Below are 26,313 nucleotides of genomic sequence, written 5' to 3'. Positions count from 1 at the left end.
CACATACTCACACACTGTAATAGGAAACCCCATTATTAGGTTGAGAGTGGAAAAAAGAATACAAAATTATAATATTATAAGAATATAATAACCCAGAGCAGAAGTAAGGACAAGGTTGCTGCTTCAAAAAAATAACTACTTTTGTGTTTTTCAGAAATTCATATGCAGTGCAGAATTCAGCAAAAATTGAAAAGTTTTACAATGATTAAAGTTAAAAAGATCAGTCCAACAGTCAAAAATGGACAGCAAAGAGAGGCAATGAAAATAATGCCATAAACTAGTATAAGAATGTACTAGAAAAGCATGTCTCTTCCAACACAGCAGCATGATCTCACATGCAGAAAGGTGCAGTGATCACAACTGAAGTTGACCTGTTCCTAGAAGCATCTCAGTCTAAGAGCCCCATGTCAGGAGGAAGCAGGAAATCTTAGTGAAGACTCAAAATACGGGTACAAGGATTCCTGGAAGACATCTGAAATAACTAACATCCTAACACTCAATTGTTCTTTCTCCAAACTAAGACTCAAGCATCACTGCTCCTGTTTTTTTAAAAGGTATCTAAATAAAAAATTGTACTACTCTCTGAAAAACAATATAATGAACTATTATGCATCGGTGATAAAAAATATAAGTATCGTTTGAGATTTAGGCCCTGATTTCCAAGACACATAGAAGCTTGGCTCATTTGATTTGGTAGCAGGAATTGCATCTTTGTACCCCTAGTACCTATCACAATGTCTGGCACAGAAGTGGCAAAAACATAACAATAATAATTATCGGTTTAATGCATAAATACACAATTTTTTAACACTTTAGTCTGAGCCATGAAGAAATCTATTTCCTTACTCGAAGTAGCTGAGTGACGCTAAGAGGCTCTTCCTCTTCATAGTTTGTGGTTTCTTTCTCCATGTCCTTGTTGGAAACCCCACATTTCAGAGGCTCTTTGTGGACATCATCCATTCGATAAAAGATGTGCTCAAAATGAGAGCTGTTTTGCAGAGGTTCGATCCCGTAACTCACATTCTCTATATGCAGCAATCCTCTAAGTGTCACATTACACATACACGATTTTTCAGTACAAAGAAAATAATACACAGGAAAAGGAATCAGAAAACCTGAATTCGAGTCCTAGTTCTTAACATATATAAAAAAGGGCACCATGGTATAGAAAAAGAAATACTAGGTTTTAGAGTCACATAGACCTAAATTTAAAACTTAAGACTGCTACTTATTAACATCACTCCCTGACTTAACCTCTCTGGGTGACTGCTGTATAATGCAAGGCAATATACAACAGTGGCTAAGAGTATGGCATCTAGAGCCACAGAATCAGTGTTTAAATCCCAAATGTTTCCTGCTAGCTATGGGACTCACAGCAATGACCTAGGTTCTACCTTACTTTACATTCTACATGGGGTTGTTCTGAAAACTAAATTATTTAATAAGTGTAAAATACTTAGAACATTGCCTGGCACAGAGTAACTGCTGTGTGTTATTACTTAAATGGAGATAATTATAGCTATCACATACTGCTGATTTGAGAATTAAAAATAATATTTATTAATAAGTTTAATCAGTCACATAACCAACCAACCGGCATAGCGTCATACTGCCAGGTCTTCAAAAATATAATTTTAATATTATTATCACTTTACTTGATATATGCCACAATTTCTCTAAACCTCTGTTTGCTCATCACCTAAATATGGAGATGGTGAGCGCCTTTTCACAGGCATTGTAAGACTTAATTGAAAGAATATAGAGGTGAAAATTTTATAAAGGGCTACAGAAATTTAAAGTATGCTTTTATAAATGGCAAAAACTACTTAGCAGTCTCAAATCAAGGAAATTTTCTCTTTAGATATTGAAACTCACCAACTCTACTATTTTCTTAAACACGTTAAAAATGATATCTGATACATAGCTCTAAACATCTTCAGCAATATCAAAGTAAAATATAATTTTGTTAAGTCCCCCAAAATGACCTGATTTAGAAAGAGTGATAGGTAAAGGGGTAAGAAACAGAAGAGAAAAAAAAAAGTGATACAGAAAATTCCTTACCTGAGTCCAAAGCAGTCGCTGAGAGCAATGGATGAATTAGAAATTCCCTCCACATAGCCCCGATAATGACAATGATTCTAAACGATAAAAACTGTATTATCTTCAAATACTGTTACATGGCTACAATTCATCATAGAAATTACAGAGCTAACAAAGTTATTTAAGGTCAGTAAACTAACAATTTTGTTTATACCACTGGCATCTTATAATATCACATGGCACTCTTTGGATCATCTATTACCACCCTACAAGTATACAAACAGGCAGAATTCCAGAGGATACTGAGTACAAACAGCTCTACCCCAGTAACCTTTAAGCCTAGAAGCAGAACAAGACAGCATTATGTCATGTTTAACATCTTAGATCACAGTCAATCCAAGAAGCAACAGCAGTTAATTGACATCTAATACAGAAGGGGATCTTGTGACAAGCTAATGATGTCAAGGGGGAAGAAAAATCAGTATGTGGCAAAAAAAGTATTTTGATCACATGACTTTCTTCTTATATTTATATTAATTATATTATTATTAGTTTTACATTTAGCCATCTTAAAAAAACAAAAGAGGCTTTATCCTTAATTTTGAGCAAGAAATTGGCTGTTAGAAATACAAGCATATTATCAATAATATCAGGTTTTTTTACTACACGATGAGATTTTTCTCCTCTTAAAGCAATTTCAAAGCACTAAAAAAAAAGCCAAGGTCAGGGGAGGGAGATGCTGGGGAGACTAGCTCTAACAGACATTAAGACATCCCACAAGACCTTAATAATTAAAACAGTATTGTACCAGTGATACATTGAAAGAACAACTAGTAGAACAGAATTTTGGGACTTGAAATAGACCAAAGTACACACGGAACTGGGGCAAGGATTTTTATAATAAATAGTGCTCATCCACTGCTTAGACATTTGGAAAAGGATAAAATTAGAGCCATGCCTCACATCATACATAATAAAATCCAAATGAATCAAGAATCTAAACATAAAAAATAAAAACCATACAAAAACTAAAAGAAAATATGGATGAATTCCTCTGTAACCTGTGTGTAGAGAGAAGCTAACTATCACTCAAAATATATATGCAATAAAAGAAAAAAAACAATTTTTACTAAATAAAAAGTTATTCAAACTTCTGCATGGAAAGAATCACCAAAAAATAGTCAAATATGATACACAGACTAGGAAAAAATATTTGTAACTTGTATCACAGACAAAGCTAATATCCCTAATTATAAAGAACTCTTAAACATCAAAGGAGAAAGATGAAAAACTCAATAGAAGAGAGGAAGAAGTAAAACTGTCACTATTTGCAGATGATATATTATATAAGAAAGCCCTCAAGACTCCACCAAAAAAACTATTAGAATAAATGAATTCAGTAAACTTGCAGGAAACAAAATCAATATACAGAAATCTGTTGTGTTGTATACGCTAATAATAAACTAGCAAAAGGAAAAAATAAGAAAACAATCCCATTTTCAATGACATCAAAAAGAATAAAATACTTAGACATAAATTTAATCAAAGAGGCAACACCTGTACACAGAAAAAGATATTAATGAAAGAAATTGAAGATACAAATAAGCACAAAGAAACTGAAGAGGGGATCCCTGGGTGGCTCAGTGGTTTAGCGTCTGCCTTTGGCCCAGGGCGCGATCCTGGAGTCCCGGGATCGAGTCCCACATCAGGCTCCCGGCATGGGCCTGCTTCTCCCTCCTCCTGTGTCTCTGCCCCTCTCTCTCTCTCTCTATGTCTATCATAAATAATCTTTAAAATAAAAAATAAAATAAAATAAAAAGAAACTGAAGAAGCACCAAGAAATTGAAGAAGATACAAATAGGCACAAAGATGATTCATGATCATGGAATGGAAGAACAAATATTGTTATGATGTCTAAACTAACCAAAGCAATCTATAGATTCAGTGCAATCCCTACCAAAAATCCAAAGGACTTTTTTACAGAAATGGAACAAAAAAAAATCTAGTATTTGTCTGGAACCACAAAAAAAAATCACACACACAAAACATCACAAGAATAAAGACACTTCTTTCTCTTCTTGGGAAAGAAAAAAACAAAGCTAAGAGGCATCATGGTCCCTGATTTCAAACTATATTATAGCAATCAAGGCAATAGCAATCAAAACAGTATGGTATTGGAATAAACACAGACACATAGATCTACGGAACAGAACAGAAAGCCCAGAAGTAAACTCATACCAAATGGTCAATAAATTTCTGACAAAAGAGCCAAGACTGTCTCTTCAATTAATGGTATTGAGAAAACTGGATAGAAAAGAATGAAACTGGACCACTATCTCATGCCACACATAAAAATTAACATAAAATTAGACTAAAGACAGCATAGCAACTATAGTTAATAATGCTGTACTGCATATATAAAAGTTACCAAAAGAATAAATCTTAAAAGTTCTCATCCTACACACACACACAAAAAATTAACTATGTATTATAACAGGTATTAAAAAGACTTAAAGTGGTGATCATTTCACAACAAATCCAAATATCAAATCATTATGATGTACACCTGAAACTAATGCAGTATAATGATGTCAATTATACCTCAATTAAAAAAAAATTCTTAGAGGAACAACAACAACAAAAAACATTGGAAAACTGGGCATAAGACATCCATAGGCAACTCACAAAAGGATGTAAAAATGCCCTCACATATATGAAGATTTTCAATCTTACTCATGAAAAATTTAGTATCTGTGAGTCTACATTGATAAACATAATTAAGAAGAGGAAACTTTTCCTTACAGACAGCACTAATGCATACAGAAGCACTAATGAAATTAGGAAATCACCATTTTTAACTACCATCATAATAACCATTAATTCAGGCAAGTACTAAATACTAACACTAGTGAGTGAAAATTTGAGAAGTAACAGGATATTCATATTAGCCTCAAAATGTCTAACCATAATATGAATTGAAAAGCCAAAAAACATGACCTGTAGAGAGGAGACGAAACCTGGCAGACAATTCCTTCACTAAATGATCAAAGTTAACACTGTCAGCAAAGCACTAACCACAGCACATGTTTCTTGACAGAATACACTGAGGACTGCTCAGCATGCACTTTGGAGGTATTCCTGCCAAAAGGGCATAACCTGAGTCTGATCGTGAGTAAATATCAATCTCAAATTGCAGGACATTCTACAAAAGTTGGCCTATAATTCTCAAAAATGCCATGTGTCATGAAATACAAAGGAAGACAAAGGATTTCCAGATCAAAGGAGACGACAGAGACATAACCACTGAATACAGCACATGAACTTGGATTTTCTTTTGCCATAAAGTACATTACTGCAATGATGGGCTAAAATATAAATAAATAACATAACATATATATACATATATATGTGTATACACACACACACACACACACCAATAAGATCTGTAAATTAGATAATAGTATTGCTTCAATGTTGATTTCCTGATTTTGAGAATTGTACTTAATTTCATAAAAGAATTCCTTGGTTTTGGGAATTTACAATGAAGCGTTTAAGGGTAAAGCGATGCTATGTCTGCAATATACTTTTTAAAAGGTTCCAGGAAAAAAAAAGAAGAATAAAACAAATGAAGTAAAATGTTAACATTTGGAGAATCTATGCAAAGGAGATGCATGAATGTTTTATATTATTCTTGCAATGTTTCCTTTAAGTCTGAAGTGGTAAAAATAAAAAATAAACAATTCTATGCTAAAAATACAGGCTGAATTTCAACATTTTACAACTTTTTCTAGTGTGGGGGAGTTCACAACCATTCATGTTTTTCTTTCCAGTGCTTTGTGTTAAAGTCTAGTTTTGATACTGCTTCTTCTCACTAGAGAAAAATAAATACCTTCTACTATTATCAATGGTGTAGCACATGAGGTAATAATACTTATAATTCATGGCACTCCAAATTAAATGTTTCTAGTTTCAATTATAATAGAAGCTCTCTTATATGACATGACTAAAATCCAGCACTTGGTCACTTAATCTACTAACTTGATGGTATTTTTTAAATAACTTGGTTTTATTAAATCTTTCCAAAGCTTTCAATGCACTTGAAAAAAAACAAATCATATTTCATAAGTTTATAAAACATCTAACTAAACTGAATGATTAAAGGTACAAATGCCACAGTTTTGAAACATGCAAACTATAAGCAAAAACTCAACTAGGGAGAGAAGTACACAGAACTCAGAGAGAAATGCCTAGCCACAGCCCAGAGAGCCTGGGGCAATCAAAACAAGTTTTCAGATTAATTAATTAGGGAAGTTAGTTAAGACACTGGCTGACGCATTTGCAAAGTCCCCCAAAGTTCTAACATATAGTAATTTGGAGTTTTATTTCACACAGTAACTTGTATAAAGTGGTTATTAAAGCTTAGTTACTTTGTGAAAAATGGCCTTTGTGAAAGACACTGATAATAAGAGCCAGGTAATAGCTTTAGAAATTAATTTTAAATAATAGGTCATAAGGGAAAGTATTTACATTCTCAGTGTAATTTCATTGTATTTTATAGACAAAAGTGATATTGCTATGATAACTGGCAATCAATTATATGCCAAAAATTCCCAGTACCAAAGTTTTAATTGGTATCTCAAATCTACAGACATACTTTCATCTATCTGAACAATATTCAATAACCAAGAAATAAGTAACAGACTTCATCTGCCTTAGTTTTTAGTTTTCAATCACCCGGGAAAGCACAATTCCATAATACTGCTGGAAGAAAACAGATACATAAATTTCTATGACTGAAATCTATTTTTAGCAGTTTTAAGCATATATACTTTCAATAACAAATAATAATGTTTATTGAGTTAAAAATGATCAGACCATTTGTTTTAAGTATCTTACAAGTATTAATCCATTTAATGGAGATACAATGTACAGGATAAGGAAAATAATTAATAATATGTAATAATTTTGTATGGTGACAGGCTGGAGCTAGATTCGTCATGGTGATCATGCCACAATGTACATAAACATTGAATCACTATGTTGTACACCTGAAATAAACATAATATTGTATGTCAACTACACTTCAATTTTTTAAAAAAGTGTTAACTCATTTAAGCCTTCCAGTAACCCTACAAAGTTGTAATTGTTGTTCCCATTTTAAGGTAAAGATAGTAAGGTACAGACAAGTTAAAGTAACATGACCAGCAAATAAATGACAGAGCCAGGACTAAGTCCAAACAGTGCGTATCTCCAGAACCTATGCCAAGAAACCTCTCCCTAGGCAAAAAAACAAGAACAAAAACAAAAACTTAATGATCACTGCTTTTGTCAAGTGGCTTAAATTATGTGACCTTTGGCCTCATGCCATAGTAATTTCTAGATAAATAATTGAAAGGCTGGATGAAGAGATGGATGGGTTAATCGTGGTCTGGTTTATGCTGTCATATATGTTTGAGCTGCTCTACTAGTTTGCTATTAAACAGTGGACACACAAGACACTAAACTAAAGGAATCAGAAAGTACACCAGAAAAGAATTAAGACTAAGTCAGCATATCATTTTTTTAAAGTACTGGTAATTAATCTAAAATAAGGGTTTGCCTTCTATTTATTGGAAGAGCGCTGCAGAAGTGCAGAACTAACATAAACAAAAACATTACAAAGCTCGAGAAAAATAGCATGTGTTTAATGGGAACAAAGACTTCTCATGGACTACTGCAAAGAAAAAAAAACACAGAATACCGAACTGCCAAGAAGGACTATAAAACACTCTTCCCAAATGACACTAGAAATGTTTATGCTCTAATTTAATAACACATAAAGCCAAATTCACCAATTGCCAATTATTTCAAATATTCCTGGCCAATTCTGTCCTCAAAATACTCTGTTCTCCAATGCAAAGAGAACATTTCTAGAGAAAAGAACTGTTTTTCCTTTCTTTTTTTAAGATTTTATTTATGTATTCATGAGAGACACACAGAGATGCAAAGACATAGGCAGAGGGAGAAGCAGGCTCTATGCAGGGAGCCCAATGTGGAACTTGATCCCAGAACTCCAGGATCACGCCCTGGGCTGAAGGCAGGCGCTAAACCGCTGAGCCTCCCAGGCACCCTAAGAACTGTTTTTCATAAAAAATTAGGACATATAAAAGCATAAAAGTGTTTGCTCTTTATTAAGTACTAACGGCAAGTTAAATGGTTTAATGAGGAAGTAAGAACTGCTTTCAGAAATCTTACCTTTCAGCAAAAAAAAAAAAAAAAAAAAGTTAAATCTTTGTTAAAATATATCACATATCCCTCCTTCATAAGCAATAAGGATTACCATTAAATAGAAGATTCTTTTCCTGGACTTAAAAAAAAAAGACCAAAACACTTGACTACTGAGTACATGGAGAACTGTAAAGTACAGCCTAGTCCACATAAAGGTACCCACCACCAACCCCTTCCTAGGACAACTCCATATATTATGATGTCAAGAGTGGCCCTTAGTGCTTGGTTGTGCAATATACAGTCTTGTGTACCTAAATAGAACTCATTTTTAAATTATAATTATTTTAAATCTGCTATAAGATTAAGAGGAAAATATATTACCTGTACATCGGGATGGTCTGAGATCAAAGCCCCTTCCTTGTTGTAGGTATAAACTACAAAATCTCGGGGTAAAAAGTCACTGGAAGAGGAATAAAACACATCATTTAAAATTATTTTACCTATATACAACTAAGAACACAACTCACAAGCAGTACTCCTAGAAGAGATACACAGGAATAAAAACTTTACCTGACAAGTTATTAAAGAGGGAGCTTTTATTTATTTATTTATTTATTTTTAAGATTTTATTTAGGGCAGCTGAGATGGCTCAGGGGTTTAGCGCCCTCTGCCTGTGTGTGTCATCCCCCCCCCCCCCCCCCCCCCGTGTGTCTCTCTTTATTCATGAGAGACACAGAGAGAGAGAGAGAGAGAGAGAGAGAGAGAGAGGCAGAGACACAGGCAGAGGGAAAAGCAGGCTCCATGCAGGGAGCCTGATGTGGGACTCGATCCCGGGTCTCCAGGATCAGGCCCTGGGCGGGAAGCAGGCGCTAAACCGCTGAGCCACCTGGAATCCCAAGAGGGAGCTTTTATAAAGCGAAAAGCTCATGAACAGTCTTGCATATGAAATCGTGTGCACTGCTTCCTCATAAAGAGTGCTAGACAATACACCTGTTCTAATGGTCACAAAACGCTGCTTACAAAAAAAACATAAGTAATGTCTTTAAATTTTTCTGAAACATCTCAGAGGAAAGGTACAAATAAGGTCATATAGTAATCATATTTCTAGAAGAAAAGCAAGTGCATTTACTCTTTCCTAAAAGTCCTGTATAAGCACGAAGCACTCACAGCTTTAACCTGTTAAGTACAGAGGCAAAATCTGGGTCAGCTGGAGGAAGCAATTACTGCTGATTCCTGAAGCTTCTTTGCGTGAGAAGGGAGCTCAGCACTGTAAACTATATGAAAGGCTTATCACTGTTAAAGAAAAACTATTCAGTGGCACTTGTTAAAGATGATAAGAAAGACTTTATTCAGCTCCACTGTGATAGGTACAGGGATTTTATAGTGAGGGACTGCTAAGGATCAACTCCAATATAGCATGGGCAAGTGGGCTTTTTTTTTTAGGATTTTATTTATCTGACAGAGTGAGCGAGCACAAGCAAAAGAAGCAGCAGGCAGAGGGAGATGGAGAAGCAAGCAGGCTACCCACTGAGCAGGAAGCCCAATGCGGGGCTTGAACTCAGGACCCTAGGATCATGACCTGAGCTGAAGGCAGATGCTTAACTGACAGAGCCACCAGGTGCCCAGAAATTGGGAATTTATAGCCAAGGGGCAGGGTAGCATTGGATAGAAAATTACTAACTGGAAATATCAGCGTTGAGGGGCGGTGTGGCTAAACAGATTCTCACTGAATAAAGGCCAGGGTGATTAGAAATCATCTGGTGGATGGTAAAGAATAAGGAACCCGATCACATGCCCAGAGGGATCAGAAATGAGGGATGGGGGGAGTTCTTCCTAAAACCCAATTTTTTTAAAGATTTTATTTATTTATTCATGAGAGACACAGAAAGAGAGAGGCAGAGACACAGGCAGAGGGAGAAGCAGGCTCCATGCAGGGAGCCCGACATGGGACCCGATCACGGGATCCCAGATCATGCCCTGGGCCAAAGGCAGTGATAAACCATTGAGCCACCCGGGCTGCCCCTAAAACCCAATTTTACAGGGAAGTGGACTGATGTATCTAGAAGGTTCAACAGCCTGGCTAAAGTTTGGCCAAGCAAAGAATGTTTGTCAGTCTCCCCTCTCATTCAGAAGAGCCATCCTTCTTTCATCCAAACAATATAAATCCATTTTTCTGTCTGGATGTCTTTTGTTCTTTAAGTACCAGCTGAATCATCTATTAGAATTCGGTACTAAAGAACATTCGCTGGATGCTGTTAGCATTAAGGCATTTAATGAGGACAGTTACAATGAAAATAAAAGAAAAACCTCTATAAAGAACTTATTAAACTCAACAGCAAAGAAACAATCCAGTCATGAAATGGGCAAAAGACATGAACAGAAATTTCACCAAAGAAGACATACACATGGCCAACAAACACATGAGAAAAGGCTCCCCATCACTTGCCATCAGGGAAATACAAATCAAAACCACAATGAAATACCACCAAATTCTAGTGAGAATGGTGAAAATTAACAAGACAGGAAACAACAAATGTAGGAGAGGATGTGGAGAAAGAGGAACCCTCTTGCACTATTGGTGGGAATATGAACAGGTACAGCCACTCTGGAAAACTGTGTCCCTCAAAGAGTTAAAAATAGAGCTACCCCATGACCCAGCAATTGCACTACTGGGGATTTACCCCAAAGATACAGATGCAGTGAAAGATCGAGACACCTGCACCCCAATGTTTATAGCAGCAATGTCCACAATAGCCAAACTGTGGAAGAAGCCTTGGTGTCCATCGAAAGATGAATGGATAAAGATGTGGTATATATACATATATATATATGATGGAATATTACTCAGCCATTAGAAACGAAAAATGTGGTATATATACATATATGTGTGTGTGTGTGTGTGTGTGTGTGTGTATATATACATATACATATATATGATGGATTACTCAGCCATTACAAACGACAAATACCCATCATTTGCTTCAACATGGATGGAACTGGAGGGTATTATGCTGAGTGAAGTAAGTCAATCGGAGAAGGACAAACATTATATAGTCCTATTCATTTGGGGAATATAAAAAATAGTGAAAGGGAATAAAGGGGAAAGGAGAGAAAATGACTGGGAAATATCAGTGAGGGTGATAGCACATGAGAGACACCTAACTCTGGGAAATGAACAAGGGGTAGTGGAAAGGGAAGTGGGCGGGGGGTTGGGGTGATTGGGTGATGGGCACTGAGGGGGGCACTTGACGGGATGAGCACTGGGTGTTATGCTATATGTTGGCAAATTGAACTCCAATAAAAAAATAAAAAATTAAAAAAGAAAATAAGGGCAGCCCCGGTGGCTCAGTGGTTTAGTGCCGCCTTCAGCCCAGGGCCTGATCCTGGAGACCCAAGATCGAGTCCTGCGTCAGGCTTCCTGCATGAAGCCTGTTTCTCCCTCTGCCTGTGTTTCTGCCTCTCTCTCTGTGTGTGTCTCTCATGTCTCATGAATGAATGAATGAATAAATAAATAAATAAATAAATAAATAAATAAATAATCTTTAAAAATAAAAATAAAAATAAAAATAAATAAAATAAAAGTAGAACCAAGTTTCTGAATCCAGTGGGAAGCAGCCAAAGCTTTTAGATTTGGAGTTCTTGAAGCATGGTAAAGGATGGCATTAGCCATCTGACAAATCTTGGTTGACAGTTTGAATGTCTCTGGTGATGGCATCAGGTGTTCTGGTGAACTTTCTGAATGGTCCATACAGCAGAAGGCAGGAAGGCTGCCCACACATGATCTGTTGTGATCAAATTTTTTTTTTGGGGGGAGTTTATATCAATTTGTCCAGCTTCAGCTTGCAGATCTTCAGGAAAAGGGTGGTCTTGATTCTCAATGATTCCAAGTCAGAAGGGAAAAAAATTGAAAATGTTAATTTGGAGAGCTGAAGCCAGCTATTGGAGGAAACTAGATTTTAGGATTTGGAAAAAAACTGGCACAATGGGGGACCGCTGGGAGGCTCAGTTGGCTGAGCATCTGACTCTTGATTTCAGCTCAGGTCCTGATCTCAGGGTCATGAGATCAAGCCTCATGTCCGGCTCCATGCTCAGCACAGAGTCTGCTTGCTATTCACTCTCTCCCTCTGCCTCTCCACTTGCTCACATGCACTCATTGTATCTCTATCTAAAATAAATAAATAAATCTTGGGGGGAAAACATAAAAATAAAAAACACCGGCAAAATGTGCAAGATAAGCCAGCAAGGGTACACTACAGTTTTCTACTGCAACAACAACAACAAGAAACTTCTACAGTTACCCTTATTTCTGTCAAAGATAATTCAAAGTAAGACTAATCTGCTTGCAAAGTAAGTCTAGTTTCATTACATCTGGTCTGATTATTTACATAAGTGCAGTAAAAATAGTGATTGCATAGGCCCTTGTTTGAGTTTGATTTGCTGGAACATTTCATAAGGAATCTCAGATTGGACTTTTAAAAGCCTCTCAAGACTGGGAAGCCACATCAAGATCTCGCCACCAGATTTTGCCTGCATTCCCTATAGATATGGGAGAATTCTTCTCTACTCAAGGTTCTCAAAATACCCTGAGGTTCCTGGACCTGCCAGAAATGACCTTCCTTACTCATCTTTAAAACAGAAAGACATGTAGGCCAGATATAGGCTGATTTTGCCAAGGGGTGTGGTTTATGAACTTTGGCTCCTTATAGTCAACCTTAGTTCCTCAAAGCTGTCTGGTCATATCTGATCTGATACCTATCATTCTCAAATATGACATTCCAGATAAAAACCTTGGTATGTAACTAAGGTTTCCAATGGCACCCGTTACTAGGAGAACAGATTCTCAAGGAACTTATGTAAATAACTATGTTGCCATGAAAATAAGAATATTCTCTAAGAGCTTTCAATTTCTGGAGGGCTCAGGTCAGAAGGAAAGACAGTGCTTCAGTTCTGTTTACCAAGGTGTAAGTTACAAATTACTGTTAAGTTACACATAGCTAAAAAAAAAAAAAACTTACACATAGCTTAAGAAAAGAGAAAGTTTTCCTTAAATTTAGAAAAAAAAAAAAAAGAAAATTGAACACCAATAAAAATTAATTAAAAAAAAAAAAAAAAGAAAGCATTAAAGAACCAGCAATGTTTCAAACAAAATGTTATAAAAAATTATAATCATCCTCCTCTGTTCATTCAGGCTCATGTTATTGAGACTTGTTCTACTTAATCCTGGGTTAGCAGTCTTTAAGAATCCATCTATTTCCTCATTAGTTCTGGAAATTCTGACACAATCCAATGGCAGGTCTCAACGTTTTCAAGTCATGCCATCAAGGACCATTCTAAGCGGTAGCTGGTTATAAGCACTTCCAGAGAACAATCACAGTAAAATTCTAACTGTCTCTGAGCAACAAAACACTTAAAAATAATTGTGGTTAGGGGCGCCTGGGTGATTCAGTTGGTTAAGCATCTGCCTTCAGGTCAAGTCATGATCCCAGAGTCCAGGGATCAGGCCCCAGGTTGGGCTCCCTGCTCAGTGGGGAGTCTGCTTCTCCCTCTACCCCACCCTATGCTCTGGGGTGTGTGTGTGTGTGTGTGTGTCTCAAATAAATAAAATCTTTAAAAAGAATTATTGTGGTTAAAGATCTGATAGAGTTCATCATAATGCTATTGACAAGGACATTTTATTATTTCTGTGACATCAATTTAAAATAATAACAAAGTTATTGACAAATTTCTATGAACATCTTACAATTTCTATGAACAAATACAATATATACCTGTTACGTGTATATCCATACACATGTAACCTAAAGAAGTTTATCATCACCTATTTGACAAAGCTTCCCATTTAATTCAACATATCAAATAAACCTAAGTAGTAAAACATGTCTCTTTTTATTAGGAGAGAGACAAAACCTATGAGATTTTCCAAGGGTCATCTAGGAAATCTCAAAGTTAATTTGAGGTCAAAAAGACTTCTCTCAGAGCTGACATGGAGTGGAAAAGTTGTCACAAAGATTAGAAGATTTGACCATCTGTCTAAACAGGATCACAGGTTACTGGGAAACAATCCTCAGTTATCCATATAACCAGTCACAATTAAAAGATTTCAAAGACAAATACAGGAAGTTACCTAGCTGTAAAAATTCTTACCCTCTTACTATTGAGAAGACCTGATTTTCATTAATCAAATGGTCAAATCAATATGAAGCACAGGAAATTATTTTAAACACAAAATCTTGTTTTCCCAGGCATACTACTTAAAAGGTAAAGAAAAACAATCTTTCTTATAATTTTTTATTAAGAACAAACAAATAACCTAAGGAAAAGTTTGTTTTAACACAAAAAAAAAAACAAATAATGGTTTGACATCTATGTGCTATTGATACCAAGGCAAATTTTAAAAAAATAAATAAATAAAAGCCATCTACGAAAAGCCCAGGGCAAATATCATTCTCAATGGGGAAACACTGGGAGCCTTTCCCCTAACATCAGGAACTCAACAGGGATGTCCACTCTCACCACTGCTATTCAACATAGTACTAGAAGTCATAGCCTCAGCAATCAGGCAACAAGAAGAAATAAAAGGCATTCAAATTGGCAAAGAAGAAGTCAGACTCTCCCTCTTCACAGATCACATGATACTGTACGTAGAAAACCCAAACAACTCTACCCCAAGACTGCTAGAACTCATACAGCAATTTGGCAGTGTGGCAGGATACAAAATCAATGCCCAGAAATCAGTGGCATTTCTATACACTAACAATGAGACGGAAGAAAGAGAAATTAAGGAGTCAATCCCATTTACAATTGCACCCAAAAGCATAAGATACCTAGGAATAAACCTAACCAAAGAGGTGAAGGATCTATACCCTAAAAACTACAGAACACTTCTGAAAGAACTTGAGGAAGACACAAAGAGATGGAAAAATATCCCATGCTCATGGATTGGCAGAATTAATATTGTGAAAATGTCAATGTTACCCAGGGCAATTTACACATTTAATGCAATTCCTATCAAAATACCATAGACTTTCTCAGAGGGTTGGAACAAATTATCTTAAGATTTGTGTGGAATCAGAAAAGACCCTGATTAGCCAGGGGAATATTAAAAAAGAAAACCATAGCTGGGGGCATCACAATGCCAGATTTCAGGTTGTACTACAAAGCTGTGGTCATCAAGACAGTGTGGTACTGGCACAAAAACAGACACACAGATCAATGGAACAGATTAGAGAATCCAGAAGTGGACCCTCAACTTTATGGTCAACTAATATTCAACAAAGGAGGAAAGACTATCCACTGGAAATAAGACAGTCTCTTCAATAAATGGTGCTGGGAAAATTGGACATCCACATGCATAAGAATGAAACTGGACCATTCTCTTACACCATACACAAAGATAAACTCGAAATGGATGAAAGATCTAAATGTGAGACAGGTTCCATCACAATCCTAGAGGAGAACACAGGCAACATCCTTTTTGAACTTGGCCACAGCAACTTCTTGCAAGATACATCCATGAAGGCAAGAGAAACAAAAGCAAAAATGAATTATTGGGACTTCATCAAGGTAAAAAGCTTTTGCACAACAAAAGAAACAGTCAACAAAACTAAAAGACCACCTACAGAATGGGAGAAGATATTTGCAAATGACGTATCAGATAAAGGACTATAGTATCCAAGGTCTATAAGCAACTTATTAAACTCAACAGCAAAGAAACAAACAATCCAATCATGAAATGGACAAAAGACATGAAGAGAAATCTCACAGAGGAAGACATAGACATGGCCAACAAGCACATGAGAAAATGCTCCACATCACTTGCCATCAATACAAATCAACCACAATGAGATACCACCTCACACCAGTGAGAATGGGGAAAATTAACAAGGCAGGAAACCACAAATTCTGGAGAGGATGTGGAGAAAGGGAAACCCTCTTGCACTGTTGGTGGGAATATGAACTGGTGAAGCCACTCTGGAAAACTGTGTGATGGTTCCTCAAAGAGTTAAAAATAGATCTGCCCTACGTCCAAGCAATTGCACTGCTGGGGATTTACCCCAAAGATACAGATGCAATGAAACGCCGGGACACCTGCACCCCGATGTTTATAGCAGCAATGTCCACAATAGCCAAACTGTGGAAAGAGCCTCGGTGTCCATCGAAAGATAAATGGATAAAGAAGATGTGGTTTATGTATACAATGGAATATTACTCAGCCATCAGAAATGACAAATACCCACCATTTGCTTCAACGTGGATGGAATTGGAGGGTATTATGCTGAGTGAAGGAAGTCAATCGGAGAAGGAAAAACATTATATGTTCTCATTCATTTGGGGAATATAAATAATAGTGAAAGGGAATAGAAGGGAAGGGAGAAGAAATCTGTGGGAAATATCAGAAAGGGAGACAGAACATAAAGACTCCTAACTCTGGGAAACGAACTAGGGGTGGTGGAAGGGGAGGAGGGCGGGGGGTGGGGGTGAATTGGTGACGGGCACTGAGGGCGGCACTTGACGGGATGAGCACTGGGTGTTATTCTGTATGTTGGCAAATTGAACACCAATAAAAAATAAATTTATTATTTTAAAAAAAAAAGGAAATATCAGATAGGGAGACAGAACATGAGAAACTCCTAACTCTGGGAAACAAACAAGCGTGGTGGAAAGGGAGGTGGGCAGGGGGTGGGAGTGACTGGATGACATGCACTGAGGGGGGCACTTGAAGAGATGAGCACTGAGTGTTATACTATATGTTGGCAAATTGAACTCCAATAAGAAATTAATTAATTAATTAATTAATAATAAATTAATTAAATTAAAATTAAAACCTTACAAATAAATCCATCCAGTCTTGGCCGGCTTTGACCAGGAAAGAAAATATTCCTTTTCCACAAAGCTTCTAAAAAATGTTTCTTATATCCGTTCAGTTTTTGTCCTACTCTTTACTCCTTCCTCATTCTGGAACATCAGTCCTTTTGCTTTACTACAAAATTACTCTTTTTCCCTTAACAAAAACACATCCTTCATGCCTTATCTTACCAAAAATACATCTTACTTTCCTTGCATAGTTTTTTTTTCCTTATCCTTATTATTCCTAGTAGTTTCATTTACATAATATTGACCATATTTTTAACCATCAGAAACCCAACTTTTCACTGAAAAGTAGGAAGCAGGCAATTGTAAAATCACATAGTACCACATAATCACATACTATCATACTATAACCAGTTTAAGAATATTATCATTTCATAATTCCTAGAGACATGTGTCTTTTTCATAGTATAATTTTATGTTTATTTACAGACTCAAATATTTTTAGCTTTTCTATATCATATTAAAAATGAGATGCCAAAGGCAAATAAAATTAATGTTCAGCAATTAATGCTTCAATATTTTCTTTAATTTGGAAATGAGATCTAAGTCAATACATATCCCTCATTAACTTAGTATACATTGAACATTTAAAGTTATGAAAAAGGTTTTTGAAACTATTTTTAAGGAGACCTATTACAAAACAGGATGATCACTGAGAAGTTCATTTATACCGTTTTATCCCATTTATATCTATTTAATTTACTTGATCTTAGTAATTCTGCTTGAATTACTCATGAAAACTTCATAAGACATTAACTAAACAAAGCTAACCATGCATCATCTTAACTAATTTTTCCTATTAACAAGTCAAGCAAGTACAAAAAAAAAAAAAATTCACAGAAGCAAACAACCTAAAGAACTTACAAAGTTATACATACAATTTTTCCTTTTTAACTGCTGTGCTTGACATGCACTAAGCAATTCCTTTTATTATAAATTGTTTTAGGTTAGATTTACAGTTTATAATCTTAAACATCCAGCAGAGATAATATAAATTTGTTTGATTAGTAAACGTAGGTAGAAAAAAAAACTTTGAAAAAAAAAAAAAAAGAAAGAAAAAAAACTTTGTATCTATATTACATATTTAATGCTGATAACTCTGAAATTGTCAGTTTACTAATAACTTTATCAGTAATTTTAAAGCTAACTTTATTTACCAAAGATTATCCCAAATCATGTGAACTTAAAAAAACAAAAATTTGGGTTAGCTTCTATATTTCTGAGTTTTAATTAAATTTATATTAAGTGTCACCACCCATGAGATCATGATCTGAGTCAAAATCATGAGCCAGACACCTAACTGACTGAGCCTCCCAGGCACCCCTCCTTTAAGAGATTTCTTAATTTCGTAATACCATCCAGAGGTGGGAAACTACCACACATCCATAACATACCTATATATAAACACATATAATACAGACACATACAAATAGAATCTTATAGCTTCCATTCCAAAATTTTAGCCATAAGTCAGTAAAACAGTAATATGATCTCACTGGTTTATCTCCACCTTGCATTTTCATCCGAATTATGTTTGTGGCAAATGGACCAAGTTGAGGTGACCCGCCTACCAGTAACTGTGGAGACTTTAATTTTCTTTTTGTTTCTGTGCTATGACTCTTATGAAGGAAATGGATTACATTTTAGGGGAGTGACTGAGGAGACATCTAAGCGCTGTTTGGACATTTCCAAAGTCCATGAGTAGACAAACTGTCCAACTCTATTCCAAATAGCGTTTTTTTCCTCTTCTGAGCCTCAGAGAGCTGCTTTCAGGGGTGCCCGGCTCCCTTGAGAGGCCCCAGTGGAGGCCGAGGTGCCTACAATTCCAGGGGCTATAGAAAGCAGAGGGGCTGAAATGGGAAAGGAAAGGTCAACAGGGTGGACAGAGGGTTGGAGGTAGCAGGGGCTGGAAGAGGTACATCTCAAAGAATTCAAAGAAACTAGAGGGAAGACTGAAGGTGATAAGAGGAGGAAGAAAGAGCAGAAGCAGAGGTATCGGGAGTCAAGATGGGAAGATCTCAAGTTTCCCAAAGAGGACAACGAAGTTCCAAATTACCTTTGGCAAAATTATGCCAATAAGGGAAAGGAAACGGGCCCAGCAGAAAGTCAGCAGGAATTGGAGAAAAAACCCAGATATAACTTTTGATTCCCCAAAAACTTAACTACTAACAGCCCACTGTTGACCAGAAGCCTTACATAGTGGCCAATTAACACACATTTTACACATTGTATGTATCATATACTATATCCTTACAATAAAGTAAGCCAAAGAAAATGTCACCAAGAAAATCATAAGGTGGTACCTGGGTGGTTCAGTCAGTTAAGTGTCCGACTTTGGATTTCAGCTCAGGTCATGATCTCAGGGTTGTAAGATTTGAGGCCCATGGTGAGCTCCACATTGGGCAGAGAACCTGCCTAAGAGAACCTGCCTTTGCTCTCTCCCTCTCCCTCTACCACTCTCCCCACCCTCCCCATCCTGTGCTAGCACTTTGTCTCAAAAAAAAAAAAAAAAAAAAGGAAATGATAAGGAAACGAAAATACATCTACAGTATTGTACATATATTTACTGAAAAGAATCCACCTATAAGTTGACTCATTGGTTCAAATTCATATTGTTCAAGGATCAACTGTATTATTTTATTGACATAATTTTAATTAATTTACATCTCCTACAGAAAGAAAGAGAAGAAAATATTTAGACTTACTAGATATTTTTTTAAAGATTTTATTTATTTATTTATTCATGAAAGACAGAGAAAGAGAGGCAGAGACACAGGCAGAGGGAGAAACAAGCTCCATGCAGGGAGCCCAATGTGGGACTCAATCCTGGGACCCCAGGATCACGCCCTGGGCCAAAGGCAGGTGCTAAACCACTAAGCCACCCAGGGATCCCCAATTAGATATTTTTTACATATAGACATTATTACGTTATAGTGAAGCAAGATCCTTCAGGAGTTTTGTGAGAATTAAATAAATAATATACCTAAAAGTACCTAATACAGTGCCTGGAATATAGAAAATGTTCAATAAATGCTAATGTCCATCAAATACAGTAGAAGGCTTCAGAAAGTCTGTCTGACAATATCTGCTGCACTGCCTGAAATTCTGCCAGAGCAATTCAAATCCTTTGGGTTAACATCCTCTTCTAGGTAAAGTTTTCCTCAAACTTGAGGATGAACAAAACTCATCTGGAAAGCTTGTTAAAACACAGGTTGCTATGACACCTTCCAAAATTCTGGTTCATTCTAGGGTTAGTCCGGTGAATTTGCATGTCTGACAAAAACTCTCAGAGGCTGCTGAGTGGTTCCAGGCCGATGCTTCCTTAGAAACACTTTACATCCCCTCATTCACACCTCATTGTAAATGGGCTTATTAGGTGGCTCTTTCCCTAGGATCTTTCACTAAAGATATTGGAAGTTTTGCTGTATAAGAAAAGGGAAAGGGGGAAGCCTGGGTAGCTCAGTCAGTTAAGTGTGTGACTCTTGGTTTTGGCTTAGGTTATGATCTCAGAGTCATGAGATCGAGCCCCACATTAGGCTCGGCACACAGCATGGAGTCTGCTGGAGACTCTCTCCTTCTCCCTCTGCCCCTCAAGCTTAGGCATGCTCTCTCTCTCTCTCTCCCTCTCTAAAAGAAATAAATAAATCTAAGAAGAGAAAGAAAGAAAGAAGAAAGAAAGAAAGAAAGAAAGAAAGAAAGAAAGAAAGAAAGAAAGAAAGAAGAAAAGAAAAGAAAAAAGAAAAGAAAAGAAAAGAAAAGAAAAGAAAAGAAAAGAAAAGAAAAGAAAAGAAAAGAAAAGAAAGAAAAGAAAGAAAAGAAAGAAAGGAAAAGGAAAGGGGAGAGACACGCCACAGGAAAGTAGATGATGGAGACTCACCATGGTTACAAACTCGGCATTTCAAAAAGGCAGCCAGGGCAGCCCTGATGGTGCAGCGGTTTAGCGCCGCCTTCAGCCCAGGGTGTGATCCTGGAGACCCGGGATCGAGTCCCACATCAGGCTCCCTGCATGGAGCCTGCTTCTCCTTCTGCCTGTGTCTCTGCCTCTCTGCCTCCCTCCCTCTCTCGCTCATGAATCAATAAATAAAATATTAAAAAAAAAAAAAAAAAGGCAGCCAAAGAATACAGATTACCAAAGTGGGATCATGTGAAAACATATCAAAATGTGGAGAAAGGATTAAAAGAGAGAGGTAAGAGACTACTCTTATGTCCCCTCTCCCTACTCTCAACCTTTGCAGAAAAACCTCATATGTTGAAGCCCTCATAGCCAATGTGGCTATATTTGGAAATGGAGCTACTAAGGAAGTGATTACGGTCGAAAAAGGTCATAAGGGTGAGGTCCTCAGCTGACAAGATTGGTGTCCCTATGCAAGACATATCAGAGAGCTTGCTCCTTCCACAGCCCCCACCCCCACCCATACCAAGAAAGCGTGTGAGCACAGCATGAGAAGATGGCCATCTGCAACTCAAGGGGAGAGACCCTCCAGACACCAGCCCAGCTGGCCCCTTGATCTTGGACTTCTGGTCTCCAGAACTGTGAGAAAATAAACTTCCTTTTTTTTAAGTCTGTGGTATTTTGAAACGGCAGTAGTAGCAGATTGGCATAACTATTAAAGATTTCTTTGTCCCTGTTCAGTTGTTCCTTGGGCTGATCACAGTTAAAAAGTTTTCTTCTGAAATACAACTTTCTTTGACTTTAATATATTTTTCCTTGTTCTAATATTAATCGAAACCCAAAATAGTATGGCTTTTCCATACTACTACTCTCGTTTTTCTCACCTTTTTATTAATCTACTGAATAATATCTAGCTAAGTAGACTATTTAAATAAACAACTTAAAGCTTACTATCTTTAAAAACATACTATTTTTTAAACAAACTACCAAAAAGCCAAAGAAAATTAAATTTCTTACTTGTTCCTTTCCAAGTGAATAATATGCTCTTTTCCTTCAGCTTGAATGATATAAGACACCTAAATGCAGAGAAGGAAAAAAAAAAAAAAAAACAATAAAATACCATCTTATAAATTACTTTTCAACAACTGGTATTTTATAAGACACTGGAAATTCCATCCTAAATAAAATCATTTGGCACCAACTGAAATTGTTTTACAGAACCTTGTAACTACTTTTAAATAATAAAAAGATACTCTAGTCATCCCAACCTTCCTTTAAATAACCTATTGCAGAAATCATCTGATGTCCATCTAAACTCTCCTTAAATTCATTTATATTTCAGCTATAACTTCAGGAATTATTTCTGTGAAATCTGGCCATGTACTACCTACAGTGTAAAGTAATTCTTCCTTTTGTTTAAGTGAAATGAATTTCTTAGTTTCAAGAGACTGTCTCTAGTTCATTACCCAAAAAGTTGAAATTCATGCACTCATGATTTCATATCTTCACACAGCTTACCACATTTCATCACTTCTGATGAAATTTATCCCCTTCAAATGAACATCTCTGAAATCAGGATGCATCATACAGAGGCCCAGCAGTCGAACAGGACTCTGTTTCTTTCCTTGTTAGTGGTGTATTATATGATGGTGTGCCTTACAACTGACAGTATTTGAGTCAATGAATTGAGGTAAAATAATCTGCACTTACTCTCAAGTTCATGGGCCCCTCTTCTCTACCCAAAACAACATCCCCAGCAACTCACCACTTCATTAGTCAGAAGCACTTAATGTGATCACTAGAACTATGAGATTCCACTCTGCCTTAACTCTAATAAAAGAAAAAGTCATAGAGGAACTAAATAAATAATATCAGAAGCATCCTCTGATTTTCCTTACTGTTTCTGGACTCTAGGGTAACATTTTGCCAAGGAATAGTATGATCCCTTCTTCTAGGGCTCACTAAAAGCCCACTTCTAACACCTCCACAAAGTGACAAATCCTGGTGCTCTATTTCCACAACCTGAGTGTGAGCTGTGATCTACCTTGATCTCAACGTAGGCATCAAAAATACCAAGCTCCTAGGTACAACCTTCCAGTGACAAAATAAGTAAGACAATGGAGATGAGAAGTACAGCATAGGGAATAGAGTCAATAAGGTGGTAATAATATTGTTTGGTGATTTCATTCATCATGGTGAGTATAGGCAGAGAACTACTGACTCATTATACTGTACATCTGAAACTAATATAACATTGTATGTTAATTGTACTTCAATAAGAAAATAATCAAAATTAAAAAAAAACAAAAGAAAGGAAAGAAAACCACCACCACCAAGCCCCTTCCATTGTCAGTTTTGGCATGTGCTGTTCTATCCTTTTTGACCGTGGCCAATCATAGGATATAAAAGCACCACTGTCATATGATCTGAGAAGAATTCTGAAGAGTCTGAGAATTGTTTTGTGATACTATATTCCTTCCCCAAATATCTGCCTGGATTGCTCATTCCCCTGCTTCTGGTCTTTACAGAAGGGTCAGCTTCTCAATAAGGCTTTCCCAGTCTGCCTTATTAAAACTACAAACCCTCTAACCCCACGCCTACCCTCACTTCCAGCACTTACTATCCACCTTCCTGGTATAATTTTCTCAAGAACTGTAAGTAAACTATATTATTAATCTATAATATTTGTCTATTGTCTCCTCCCCCCATCGCCATCCCACTAGAATGGAAAACTCCATAAGAACATGAATTTTATGTTTTGTTCACTGCCATGTCTCCAGTGCCCAAACTGCTTCAACTTCTCCAAATATTTATCAGGGCACATGAATAACATTTATTATGATCACATACATTTTTGATACAACACTGATGCAGATAAAGTCACAGACACAATAAAGTAGAAAGCATAGTCCCTGTGCTAAAAAGTGAAGAAAAGGAGGAAAATAATGAAGCAAGTACACATTCATTCTATTCTAAGGCAAAACATAATCAAATGGTAGAATGTCCAGTTCAAAACAAAACCAAGGAAGAATTATATATTGTAAGGCCATTTATTCCTTACTTATAGAGAAGAACTAGAGTTGAATGATCTACCCGACTAGTGGCAGTACTCAGAGGGAGGGCTAAATTAAAAGCTCCCAACTCTAAACTCCAGTGTTCTTTTTCCAAGGCCCTCCCTACACAATGTACAAGCAGCCTTCTATTTATGGATATACCAGCAGTTCAACAATAATAAGCTAAATTCTATCCTTCATTACCTGTTACTGTTAAATTATAATAAAGTTAAATTATACTTCCATAAAGTTGAAGAGTTTGCAAAATCAATTAAATTCCAAATGTATTATTTCTGAACTTTACAGTAGGAAAAAATAGTATAAAAAATAATTTTTGTGCATTGGTTACCCCATTAACAGCACAATAATGTTTTTTCTGATATGGAGATAGAACTCACTTTTGAATAAACATTCCCATATGTGAAATATATACATATAACACAGTATTATTTTCCAGAGTCTGTAAAGATATAGTATGATGTATTCTACCTATCATAAACTAAGAGAGATTAATTTTTATTATTATGAAAAGACCACTGTAACCTTCACCAGTGAGAAAAAGGTTAGAAATCTATATAATCAGCATCCTATCCTGGCCATAGAATTTTATTTAACTATCTCATTCTGTTATGTATCAAGGTAACTATTCGTCTTTTTTTAAAAAAGCTAATGATCGGGATCCCTGGATGGCACAGTGGTTTGGCACCTGCCTTTGGCCCAGGGCGCGATCCTGGGGACCCGGGATCGAGTCCCACATCGGGCTCCCGGTGCATGGAGCCTGCTTCTCCCTCTGCCTGTGTCTCTGCCTCTCTCTCTCTCTCTCTCTTTCTCTGTGTGTGACTATCATAAATAAATAAATAAATAAATAAATAAATAAATAAATAAATAAATAAATAAGATAATGATCAATATATCACTTACTAGAATAATGCACCATATATATGGTGGTGTGCTCTTCACTGGCCAACACAATCCCTGCTGAAAATGACAGTCATCTTTTAAAGAAAAGTAAAATCTAAATACATACATTCTTTTCAAAAGATAACTTGCCTGTTCTGAATTGGGCCTAGGGGCTTCTCTTCGTTCTCTAGTTAATCTCCAAGGAGTTATAATTTCATAAGAAGAGAGATGTGAGGTCTGTTGAAAGCCTACAGAAAAGGGAATAATAAACATTATATAACAAGTGAATGTGAAAAACCAAATGGTACCAAAATGTAATGGAAATCAAAAGCTGAGTGTCCAAATCACAGAAAAATCATGTGACATTCATATACATGTATGTATGTATATATATTTTTTACATATGTAGACGTAAATTTACACAAAAAGAAGCAATATACCCAATAAGTATGAAAGGGAAAATATACTGCCTTAGAAAGGATGTAAATCTTCACAGTATTAAACACAGCAATCATTTTCAAACAATTTTTTGCTATAAACTTCATTAACCCTTTTTCTTAAATCTTAAGGTATATACAGAAGAAGAAGAAAAAAAGACATGCTTGGGTGGGGAAATGGGAAGAAGGCATGTGGAGCCTAGCACTGTGCACTCATCTCCCATTTTCCATCCTCACCCATGACTGACACTCCTTGTGATGGTATTGGAACACTTATGAAACAAAGACAATCAGAGAGATATGTTGCTTTCAATGCCTCATAGATTAACTCTAATAAATACACATGTACCAATGTAGCAATTAAAATATATTCCTGCCACTAATGTGTCCTATAAACAAAAACTTCTGATAAAATTTATTAACAGTGAAGAACTCAAAACAATCATGCAGAAATACTCCCAATCCAATCCTGTTCAGTGGAATCATATCTAAGTGGAGCTTGGGTTCCAAAGTCCTCATGTGAGCAAAAATGGAGTATAATCAAAATTGCTCCAGTAAATCCCTTAGGAAAACATTAGAGACTTTTATACAAAGTCTCTCAATAAAAAAAATTTTTTTTTTAATTTTTAAAAAAAGTCTCTCAATACACCCAACACAGTATCTCTTACAGCATCATTGCTGATGGCATGCCAATTTTGGCAGTGAACTTGATGAAGTAGGTGGTCAGTAACCACCTAAGGACCATGGATGAAAATTCCGTATCTCTATATGTCTGTATATATCTAAACAGTATTCAGTATGAGGAGGCTTAAGACTAGCACACACAAACAGGAAGATTGAGGGAAGAAAAGACACATTTTTCACTCAGTGGATCTATTCCATTGTGATAATCCTTCAAACAAGTTTGGTACAT

The 26,313-nt window shown here is 36.3% G+C and overlaps 1 protein-coding gene across 1 annotated transcript in view; it reads right to left on the bottom strand.

Moving 5' to 3' along the window:
• The window catches only part of ADAM9 (ADAM metallopeptidase domain 9), a 128,979-nt gene that overhangs the window by 93,147 nt on the left and 9,519 nt on the right, over nt 1-26,313 (bottom strand). The window contains exons 2-6 of the mRNA XM_041752908.1: nt 25,114-25,211; nt 22,028-22,086; nt 8,629-8,707; nt 2,062-2,138; nt 847-1,042 (exon numbers count right to left, since the gene is read on the bottom strand). Of these exons, the coding sequence (XP_041608842.1) occupies nt 847-1,042; nt 2,062-2,138; nt 8,629-8,707; nt 22,028-22,086; nt 25,114-25,211 (509 nt within the window). The remainder of the gene's footprint in view (nt 1-846; nt 1,043-2,061; nt 2,139-8,628; nt 8,708-22,027; nt 22,087-25,113; nt 25,212-26,313) is intronic.

Source organism: Vulpes lagopus, chromosome 4, assembly GCF_018345385.1.
Source record: "Vulpes lagopus strain Blue_001 chromosome 4, ASM1834538v1, whole genome shotgun sequence".
In the NCBI taxonomy this organism is placed as follows: domain Eukaryota; kingdom Metazoa; phylum Chordata; class Mammalia; order Carnivora; family Canidae; genus Vulpes; species Vulpes lagopus.
This window is presented reverse-complemented; position numbering and strand designations above follow the sequence as displayed.